Below are 12,263 nucleotides of genomic sequence, written 5' to 3'. Positions count from 1 at the left end.
CATCAGTAAAACCGACAACGAGGAAATATTGGCATCAATGTCTGAAGTTTTTCGAAATTAATGAAATTTGAAAGTCGCGAATTTGACATTACATAAACTGAATATAATGTATATTTGATTATTTGTGTGATTGAAGTATGTTTAAATTATATTTAGAATAAGGAAAATTGTTTGATGAAGAGTCACTGCATATTAAGACACCGCGTCAAGAAAGCGACGTCACAAAAACGGCGTAAATATGTTACGCATATGGTCGCCAACATCGCGCGTTACGTCAATATATTTCTATAGATACAATCACGATGACATAACTTCTGATACGTTAGAATGCGTTCACGTGATTTGGTCGGGTATGCGAGTGGGGTATATAAGAGGCTGCCGCTCCAGAGACTACACCACTTGTATACTGTATACAATAAGCATAAGCATGAAGACTGTCGGTATCGCTCTCGGCCTACTGGCCCTCCTCATGGCCGTAGAAGGTTCCAAAATTGTTGATCTTGCCAAAAAACATGGAGGATCAGAAGAGCAATCTTCCTGTTATGCATGCCCTCTTGGATTGCTCAGATTTCTTGGCGAAGCATCCGATCGTAAGTTTTTGTTTATCTTACTCTGTAGTCATCGTATATTGAAGAATCTTTTCAATTTTAAGGAAACATAATATGTAAATATTTACGATATTGAAATGTACACTTTCAAGCATAATATTCTCGTGTCCGAAAGTTTAATTCCAATTCAATTGGCTGTTTTTAATTCACATTGAGCTATAAAGCATTCAATGAATTTCAATAAGAAGAAAATCGGAAAAGTTAAAAAATAAATCGAGTACATTGAAAGTGACGTAATTCGTGTCAAATTTAAGTCAAACATATGCCTTAGCAAACATTCTTGTCAGAAATTACAATATACGACCTCTATACTGCTTATAACTCCAAGGGTTTCATTCTCTGAAGAATGGATATAAGAGTATAATGACAACAACTCTTGGATTTTGAGGCTTTTTACACCGACTAATATTCGTATTTATAATTTTTTTTATGCTTTTCAAGAACTTTTTATTTTATAATTTTATTTTTCTGATCTGATCCGACATGGCTCAACTTTGAATAAGTGTTTACTAAATACGGAAAAACTGACGATTTATTTATGTAAATAATGAATATGAGAATTTATTTCAACAAAATTAACAAAACGAGAGTATCTGTAGTCTAAAAACACATTTTACTTCATAACAAGGCCCCTTCTTCAAGATTACTGATCCAACTCTTAATAAACACATTCAATCACATTTTAAATGTCGTAACATGATCTACCAAGTGCCAAATTTGACACTTTAACATAAAATTTACACAAATGTAAAATTTAAATTGCGGTTTAACGGAAGGGAACATTTTGCGTTATTGTTAGTATTATGGTAACATGTTTTGTTGATGTCATTTAAAACCTTAAAAAAACAATATAATGAATAAGTCACGGACGAGAACGTACAAGCCTGATTATTGAAATAAAGACGTTCATCGTCCCATGCAAAGCTAGGATCATTTTGATGCGTATATCCTTGTATCACAGGGTGTCTTAATCGCTGAACCACACATGAGAGTATCGTCGCATGCCATCCAGACCAATTATTGGAATCTAACTAAATGTGATGTTATTAATGCAATATGTTTTGAGTTAAAGTGAGAAATCATTTGCGTGTTTGAATATTTTGATCATCTTAGTATACCGTTTTTAAGTCCAAATGTTTAAACTTCGATAACTTTATCATCTTAAAAGTCATATTTTATTGTGTTACATTGAATATCCAATGATAGTCTAGCGTACTTTCTTTTATATTTCAGTGATCAAACAATTTGTGAAGAACATGGCCGGTAAGTGTTTATTTTCATACATATCATATATCATGTTTTAGCTTTAGAAACACTCCGTTGCTGATTAAAGTTAAGCAATATGTCGATGCAAAAAAATGAAATTGATTTATTCTTAAGTTATTATACAGTATGAACAGGCTATGCACTTAATAATGTATGGAGTATGCATTAATCTACCGATTGAACATTGTAAACGGTATACATAAAACTATCAATTGACCAATGTATAGAATATGCACTAAACTATGAATTTAGCATTATATAGAGAATGCACTGAACTATGAATTTAGCATTATATAGAGTATGCACTGAACTATGAATTTAGCATTATATAGAGTAAGCACTAAACTAGGAATTTGCAAATGCGTAGATTATGAACTAAACTATGTATTTACTATTGTAAAGAGTAAACACTAAAATGAATTTACCAATGTATAGAGAATGCACTTAACTATGGACATACCATTATATAGATTATACACTAAACTATGAATTTACCATATGATTGTATAGAGTGTGCACTAAACTATGAATTTACCGTTTTCTAGAGTATGAAATTCAGTACACTAAACCATGAACTTACCATTGTATAGAGTGTGCACTAAACCATGAACTTACCATTGTATAGAGTGTCCACTAAACCATGAACTTACCATTGTATAGAGTGTCCACTAAACTAGGAATTTACCATTGTATAGAGTATGAACTTCACTATGAATTTACAATTGTATCAAGCATGTTTTAACTATGACTTTAACATGGATCAATATAAACGCCCCTAGACCCCAATGTTTTTTAGTAGAGTAGAATCTCGTTAACTTGTTTTCAGTGAGACCATGAAAAATAAACTTAGTATCTTTTGGAAATGATTTTATTTAGATTTTAATTTTCTTCAGGACATCATGATATTTCAGTTATTAGATTTGAAAATAATGAAGTTTGTCTGTATCTAAAATTTGTACGTTTTCAGCTTCAATTCCGTATAAGCAATCATATAGGCTGCTGACGTCATTTATGCGATAAGCGGGACATTGTTTGCTTAAATGTTTATGAATGTAAATGGAATCAATGAACTGTTACCATATGTTGGTATACAGTCGATAGCAATACAATTTGTGTGACAGATTAGTATTCATGTCGCCCTGAAAATGGTATTCATATCGACTGTAACTGTATACATGTACATACTAGCATCTGGTAACAGTTTAATGCTGAAATCATGCACATGTACAATATGTAAGATATATTACATTTTAAGATCTTTGTATAATTCTCGTTTGCAGAAATAAAATCCGAGATTGAGGGCTTTGGTGAGTTTTTTCCTCTTTTTTTCTTCGTTTTTTTTTTTATTTCTTTTTTTTTTACATTTAGTTTCCTTTTTAATTAGTATTATTATTGTTTTGTTAAAAATAAATTCATTATGTTATTTTATTCCATTTCATTATTTTTTTTTCATTTTTTTTATCTTATTTATTTTTTTTGTATTAATTTTCATTTAACCATCAAAAACTATTTAATTTTGCTTTACGCCTTCTGCCTTTGCTATAAAAGACTAGCGAAGACAAATTTAGTATAGACGATAGCTGTAAGATTGTTAACTGATATCAGCATTTTGTTGAACAATAGAAACATAGTGTACAGTATATAAAGATTATTGGTTGTGTGCCTTAATTTTAATGGCATGTACCTTTATATATTTTAATAATATGTACCTATATATATTTTAATTGTTTTCATTTATATATTCTAACGGGTCAAAGATGTAATATCAACGTTAATTTTCCGGATATCGCTGGAGCATTAAAAACTAATGTCTTCAGGATACGAATTACTTAAACTGTTATTATACGGGCAAAGAAGTAAGTCGAACAGTGGGGTCAATGAAAAATGTCAAATGTTCGAGGCAATCCATCACTTTATCAAGGCACAAAGAATACAAATACAACTACATGATATATAAATAGAAACTGAAAATAAAATAAGACGCCGTAATATATATATAGTAGTTAAAAAAGACTACCATGAAACAATTTCAGAAACATTCGGTTTGGAAAGCCGAAGTAAGGTGCTAGAGTGACATGTACAGAGGCATGTTCTACTCACTGCTTGAATTACTTCTTTGTGCCATATATACTTTAATGATATGTATATGTACCTATAGTTTTTAAAGATATGTTCCTATATATTTTCCAACAGGTGGACTGCAAGGCTTCGAAGATTACGTCTGTAAGTAGAGTAACTTATATAATTCAAGGTTGTTGATTTCATAAGTATTAACAAATGCCACACAAAAATTCAATATATTTCCGTGCCTACATTGTAATAATATCAAATTAACTTGTCCTTTTATATTGTGTATTCTTTATGGGATATTTTATTGTTACATCGTCCACTTGTTCAGGCATAAATCTATCCTCGATATTAAATAATTCTTTCTAAACATTAAAATAAAAAATTCACTGTTTGTACAGATGACTTGTATTTTTAATTTCAGTGGGTGATGAGTCTGCACTGATGTATTTTTTGATGGTTGAAGGTGGTAAGTTTTTAGAAAATGTAATTTTAAGTCAAATGAAATAATATTTACATGCTAAAATGGCTGTATATAATGTACATTATCTTTATGGCCTGTACCTAAAACATATTTTATCAGTTTTGTTTACGTAGTTCTGCTGCAACAGTCGACTACATTAAGTTTGCTATAGGCTATTGCAATAGGAACGTGTATAGGAACCACGGTACCAAATGATTTCCTGTATACGATAATGTTAACGTTTACCACTGTCCTGCTTAAATGGAGTTTCTATCACTGGTCCACTAACCATAATTTTGAAAAATGTCATCCCGGAAACCTGTAAATAGAATGATTACCTAGATTTACAACAAAATACACACTAATTAACTCCCCCTAACAAAAACAGGTTAGGAAAAAAAAGATTTATATATATAAATATATATATATATATATATATATTACATCTACATGTATTGCCCAGTCCGTACATCAAACTTTGGAAACTTCTCTCACCTAAATATCCAATCATTAGGCCCCGATGCATTCCCCCTCCGATCAAATCTTCTGCCCAAACGGGGAAAGCCCACAATCTATTTTTGATTTGGTTCTGTGGCCTCCTTTAACACACGCGAATTATCCCCCTTAGTAGTAATCCTGCAAAAAGGTAGACTTCCTGTGTATAGTCTCGAATTGTCTTTGTTTTCATTTCCGGGCAATATCTTTCAAGGATACGATAAAAAAAATAGCCGTTCTCCTACCGATTTGATAATATTTATATTGCAGTGGGTTTTCTGAAATAGTTTAGGATTAGAGTAAAAGTAAAATAGCAATTCAACTTCTATATAAGATTATCATACAAATCTATAAAAAAAAGTTGATTTTAATATTTGTATGTTGACACTTGTTTATTTGTTATTCTTCATTACCAGAATCCGAGGAATCTGATGCTACTCCCACCAGCAATCCGAACACTAAATCTGGCAGCGCGAAACGCTCAATGAAAGAGATGTTGGCGCTACTGGAGAAGTTTACCAACAAGAAATAAACAGACTACAAAGTTCCTCGACCTCGGATGACCCCTGACCCTACGCACGCCCATCAATAAAAGGACTCGATTCGCATATAATGCTCTTATATTACTAATCGCCTAGATAAGAAAACAGCTTGAAAAATACTATGGACATTACAAAAATAATAATAATATTAATAATAATCTCTGCCATATCATGCACTTTTATCATTTAAGAAAACTTTCCCTTAACTTCTGTTGAAATAAAATTTACCAAATTTCTTAAAAGCGACCTCTCTTTTTTATCACTAAAAGGCAATACGTTTGACAGTAAGGATGTTTTCCTTCTTGTTGTTTTAAACGACAAGTAAAAACATACTGTTAATCTCTACCCAGAGTTGCCGCTCCTTAGAGCCATGTTGTTTAGTATTGTTTGACGTCCTGTTTACAGTTGATGTCTCTAAAGTATGTTAGCATCTTATATATATATATTTACCATTGTATGGCACTGCCACTATATAACCCTACCAATTCAGTTGCGAGTTCACCAGCCTATGAACTGCCAACAGGAAGTGATCTCTGCTACTTGTAAGCGCGGGAAATTTGAATTTGAAAATTTCAAAACAAAAATCGCATGACAAATAAAAAATCGCAGATGGTAAATATAAGAATTGAACGGCTTTCAGTTGGAATTCATAGTCAATATGAATGCCAACTGAAAGCCGTTCAATGCTTAAATATATTTATATATATATAATATATATATTCGCACATGTATATGAATTGCAGTGAAGGAGACGATGGAAAAGAATTTTTGAAAACATTACATCGAGTGGGAGAGTCTGGCTCTCCTCCAGAGTAGCAACTCCCGAAAAGGAATTTCGCCTCCTGTGGGTTGGGCGGGTAAGACCGGGGGACACAGCGTCTGGAGTCTTCCTTTCAGAGGAGTCTGGCGGGATACTCGGGTTAACCGACATAGTAAAAGTCAAATGATAATTCTATATCAGGATATCAAGTCGTTTCCACAGGGCCAATGTATCTGATCTATACGATGTAAACAAAGATGGCCGAAGTGGTCAAGACAAAGGACATTGGAGATTCGACAGTTAAAACACATATGTCTCTTCAAGGATGTGTTCATAAGTAGATACAATAGCGTGCTAGCTAACAACTGAACCTATTGTAGAAAAGTCAAATAATATTAGATACCCACCTATTTGTACACGAACAAATGCGACATCAGCATTTAGACGTGGAGCCGATTCAAAAGTCAACCCTGAAGATCGCCATTTTATGACGTCACTATGTACTCTTATCATGGTTTCTGAAGGCGAACTTTTTTATTATGTCGATATATAGTAACCTTAAACAACTACCGGACTGAAAATACCTTATTATTCCATTTTTTAACACTAACCATCAGGGCCCAGTTGTTCAAAAGGTGATTAGGCTAAATACAGTTTTACAACAATTCAAAAATCCTGATAAAATCATCTCTAGTACAACTAACTTGGGAACATTTTATAAGACTTTAACACTAGCCAGTCTTTTCCTAAATACTTATTTTCAGATATACACAAACGCGGGTTTTAAAGTAAAATAGAAATACGATTTTCACTAATCCAAGTGTATAAGTCAATCACTATTTGAACAACTGGGCCTTATATGACGTCATATCATAGGGGTCAAATATTTCATTTTAGCTTTCAAATTCTGAACCACCAATATTTAAGACAACCCAGGACATACTATTCAAAAGAAAATTCGAAACAATATGTTCAAATATTTTAGGAATATTTTAGTTCTTATCTAAAGTACTGAAATAATTAGATGAGTACACTGTTTTAAACACGATAGCAGTAAATCTTCATATGACAAATATCAGGATGACATGGAGAGATTGCAAATCATTAAAGCAATATTACTGCAAACCAACGTATTTCCACGGGCAAATAATTTTGCCTGTATCGCGGAGATTTAAATTGGCAAAAAATAATCGTCGCGAAAAGTTTTCAAACGTTAAGTAGGCATTTCATGACAAAAATCGATAGATAAAATCGCCACAAAAACAATCGTTAGACATGAAAACGCAAAAACAAGGCGTTGCAAAAATAAGTTGGTTTACAGCATTTTAACATAATGAGCTCATATGGAACTCATCATTGATAATATGCAATAATGGCGCATGTGAGAACAGAAATACAATTGATGATTTGCTTCGAATGGAGATTTGAACTCATGGAGTATATAACTAAATATTCTTAAATGGTACATTTTTAGAATTCTGTTGTCGAAGTTCAATATTAAACTTTGAACTTGGGATTAATGTATTTTTGAAATAGTGAAGTGCTTTTCATAGTCTCCTGACAATCTTTATACGCCAAAGTGCAGTGTTCACTCGTCACATCTCGGCAGATTCCGTAACTTCATCAAACACAGTGTTGAAAGGATACCGAAATCAGCCTAGGTGAGCTAATTACTACAGTGTTATGTGCTACGTAGTATTAAACAAAATATTATCTATGAAGCCCAGGGGAGACTACTGCGACGATCATTTTATGACGATTGGTTCGTGACCGCATACAGTATAATTAAGAATGGGACCGCATACAAATGTCTTGATCAATACGAACATTTTTGTTTCCTTTTTATGCTTGGTTGGATCAAGGATTGGATATGCAGACAGGAAACATATCTAAAATCATTAATCTGAATTCATTTCATCTCTACTAGCTTGTACTCTTGGTTTCTGATGGCGAAATATTTTATAATGTTGATATTGAGTTATCTTAAACCACTACTTGAATAGAATGAACATCCCTTATTATTCCAATTTAAAAATTGATCATTAACCATCAGGGCCCAGTTGTTCAAAAGGTGATTAGGCTAAATATACCTTTACAACAATTAAAAAAAATCGTGATCAAATCATTTTTAGTAAAACTTACTTAAGAACATTTTATGAGACTATAAAACCAGTCAGTCTCTGCCTACCTTCTTATTTTCAGAAATACACAAACGCGGGTTTTGAAGTAAAACAGAAATAATATTTTCACAAATCAAGTGTATAAGTTAATCACTATTTGAACACCTGGGCCTTATATGACGTCATCTCGTAGGGGTCAAATATTTCATTTTAGCTTTCAAAATCAGAACCAATATTCAAAACAACCCAGAACACACTATTCAATGAAATGTATATGTTCATATTTTATAGGAATATTTTAGTTCTTATCTAAAGTACTGAAATAATTTGATCCAGACGTTCCGCTAAATGGAACACGACGTTCCGCTGGAACGAAACGGTTCGTCGGGAACGTCTCATTTGAGGGTACCAAGTTGGATCAAATATGGCCGCCAGTGATAGATTTACGATTACAATTTACACAAAATGCGTTATATATGTATGCATGATGTGTTAACCTGTATTCAGCTGTTCCGTATCCTTTTAGCGATCCCAACTGCGGGAATTGTAATTGCTTTGAAAGGATTACGACTTGACTCTTCAGGTTATATCCGGTAAATTGTGTTTTTCGGCAACAAGCAAAACAAAAGATGACAACAGGTGAAAAAAATGATCAAAATTTATAGTACTTTCAGTGTGCTTTGTGTCAAATTTATCACAAGTGTCTAAAAGTATCCATAAGTTTTTTTACGGGGAGAAGACAAACATACCTCAGATCTCTAAATGTCTTGGCTTATTAATACTTTTTACGTGTCGACATGTTTGACGATGCTACTGTTTATATCAGAAATTTCCAATCACATTTTTGGAACAGTGATGTTCAACACCTACGTAAACGTTTATGAATAAAGTTTTTGTAACCACCGTTGGAACGATCATTATCCAAAACCATTTATTTTTACTCTGAGGCATTTAGGAATGACTTGTTAGTAAATTAAATGATGATATTGTATATTGAAATATAAAACCAGATATTTGAAGAAAGAGAGTGAGTCTTTGGATTTGGCCAGTCTTTACAAAAACAATATTAGACCGATTACAACAGAATGTATTTACTGTCATTTTCCTCCTTAACGATTTTGCTGATAGCCAAATGATTTAAGAAAAGTCTGTCGAAACACTTGAAGGTAATTAAACTGTAAATGGCTCATTATTTGGTCTTGAACCTATCTTAATTTCAAAAATTGATCTTTAAATATTTTTACCAAATTAAGGGCTACACACATAAAAGATTTGCTAGTCGACAGAAATGCTTACGAAAAAATAAAATAAACAGTTTCAGTTCAATAATTGTCACCGTTCCTATATTTTTTTTCTTCAAATTATCAACCTGGAACTCGCCATTTTGTAGTCACTAAAAATGGACATTTCGCCCTCAATCGATATGAACAGATTTTGTCCATAAAAATCACTCGTTCTTGGCTATTTTTTTAAAAGATAAACAATAAGAAGAACATTGGGAAATTGCGTATAACCGTTTTTTATACCACATTTTTATCTCTCGAGGAAGAAATTAGTGAAGATTTACAGCTGTTATGTTAATAGATATATTATGTTGTTTTGATGCAGTCTGTAATCGTTTTAAAGGTAGAGTATGCATTGTATAATAGATAAGTCAGTTAAATATGTTTTCGATTCATCGACGTTGTTATGCTTTACAAGGAAAACATGTTTGTTTTTATGTGATATGAAATGAAGGCACGACATAGCGAAAGTAACGGAACACGACATACACACCAACAATCTGTCCTTGTTACGTTAGTTTGTAATTTCAACATAAGGGGTATAACTGTAAAATAGTATGGCAACATGTATATTGAATTGATTGTTTCCATATCCATTTGTGTTGAATAGTAAAAAATACTCCACGTAATAGTGTCTATCAAGATTGTCAATGACTGGTGTCTGTCATATTACGTGAAATGTCTGTCATCTTACGTGACTTGTCCTGTCAAAAATTGGGTAAAAAAGCATTCATTAAAATTCAGGTGATTGTTCGGGTAAAAATGGCCTAGACCAAATAATGAGCCATATGTTAATAGATACATCGTAGTTTAATGTGACAAGAATTTTTAATTAATTGTGTCAATCAAATGCACCTGCAGGAGTTATCGCGCTTGTGAACTTTCACCCCACAATGTTTTGAATTGACTGAAACGGCATAGGAGGACGAGGACGTATGTACTGTAGCCTATTTTGCGGTATTGTGCCGCGTAAGTAGATTTAAATGACAATTTTAAACTATTATACTCTATCAAGTTCAAAAGTGAAATTAGATGGCATCGTAAAAGGTAGATTGTGTGTTAGTTGGCCAGACGATGAACTCCTTCAACAATTCCATTATGGCGATGATGACTCGGGCCTTAGTCCTGGCGATACTACTGACAGTGACATCGAAACGGTCTGCTATCTCTCTGTGTGAATCTTTATTGGCTAAGTACCATATGGTTATCAAAACTTGCTTTTCAATAGATGTGGGCTTACGGCCCTGCTCATGATAGACAGGTACTTTACCAGTGCCATGAATAAGATCTATTAAGATTTCAAAACAACTCCTGGTCATTCTGAAATGTGAATGAAACTCCTGTTCTTCATAATATTTGACAATAGTCTCTGCATAAAAAGGAATTCGGGTACGTTCGTTTCTTTTTGTACAAACCGCCGATACTGTTTCTACAGTATCGTCTTCGTCCTCGTTGAAAAACGACAAAAACGTATAGGACGCTGACGCAATCATGGTCAAGTCCGCCATGTTGGATTTCGCGTGGACAGAACGTGATTGGAACGTCATGTACCATTTAGCGAACCCGTTCCAAGTTGGCACAACCGGAACGTTCCGCTAAATGGAACACGCTGTTAAATTCGCGAAAAAATAATCGTTGCAAAAAGTTTTCAGTCAAAGGTACATTAGGCCTTTCATGACTGAAAATCTCGAAACAAAATCGCCACAAAAATGTGTTAGACATGAAAACGCAAAAACAAGTCGTTGCAAAAATAAGTTGGTTTACAGCATTTTAACATAATGAGCTCATATTGAACTCATCATTGATAATATGCAATAATGGCGCATGTGAGAACAGAAATACAATTGATAATTTGCTTCGAAAGGAGATTTGATCTCATGGAGTATATAACTAATTATACATAAATGGTACAATTTTAGAATTCTGTTGTCGACGTTCAATATTTAATTTTGAACTTGGGATTAATGTATTTTTGAAATAGTGAAGTGCTTTTCATGGTCTCCTGAAATTCGTTGTTATACGCCAAAGCTGAATGCTTTGTGCAGTGTTCACTCGTCACATCTCGGCAGATTCCGTAACTTCATCAAACACAGTGTTGAAAGGATGCCGAATTCAGCCTAGGTGAGCTATTACTACAGTGCTATGTGCTACGTAGTATTAAACAAAATATTATCTATGAAGCCCAGGGGAGACTACTGCGACGATCATATTACGACGATTGGTTCGTGCCCGCATACAGTATAATTAAGAATGGGACCGCATACAAATGTCCTGATTAATACGAACATTTTTGTTTCCTTTTTATGCTTGGTTGGATCAAGGATTGGATATGCAGACAGGAAACATATCTAAAATCATTAATCTGAATTCATTTCATCTCTACTAGCTTGTACTCTGACCATGGTTTCTGATGGCGAAATATTTTATAATGTTGATATTGAGTTATCTTAAACCACTACTTGAATGGAATGAACATCCCTTATTATTCCAATTTAAAAAAAAAATGTATACATTTGTAAATCATTAACCATCAGGGCCCAGTTGTTCAAAAGGTGATTAGGCTAAATATACCTTTACAACAATTCAAAAAAATCGTGATCAAATCATTTCTAGTAAAACTTACTTAAGAACATTTTATGAGACTATAAAACCAGTCAGT

General features: G+C 33.2%; 2 protein-coding genes across 2 annotated transcripts; one reads left to right on the top strand and one right to left on the bottom strand.

Annotated features, from left to right (window-relative positions):
• Positions 1-344: 344 nt before the first annotated feature.
• LOC117330887 lies at positions 345-5,683 on the top strand. The gene is made up of 6 exons (XM_033889438.1): positions 345-590; positions 1,842-1,871; positions 3,155-3,181; positions 4,068-4,097; positions 4,366-4,410; positions 5,316-5,683. Exons 1-6 carry the CDS (start codon positions 353-355, stop codon positions 5,429-5,431), a joined length of 486 nt encoding a protein of 161 aa, XP_033745329.1. The 5' UTR covers positions 345-352; the 3' UTR covers positions 5,432-5,683.
• Positions 5,684-10,632: 4,949 nt separating this feature from the next.
• LOC117331226 lies at positions 10,633-11,112 on the bottom strand. Its single transcript, XM_033889824.1, has one exon. It carries the CDS (start codon positions 11,110-11,112, stop codon positions 10,633-10,635), a length of 480 nt encoding a protein of 159 aa, XP_033745715.1.
• Positions 11,113-12,263: the final 1,151 nt, after the last annotated feature.

The sequence above is a fragment of the Pecten maximus genome, chromosome 7 (genome assembly GCF_902652985.1).
Source record: "Pecten maximus chromosome 7, xPecMax1.1, whole genome shotgun sequence".
Taxonomy (NCBI): Eukaryota; Metazoa; Mollusca; class Bivalvia; order Pectinida; family Pectinidae; genus Pecten; species Pecten maximus.
Note: the sequence above shows the minus strand (reverse complement) of the source record. Positions and strands in the feature narration are given on the sequence as shown.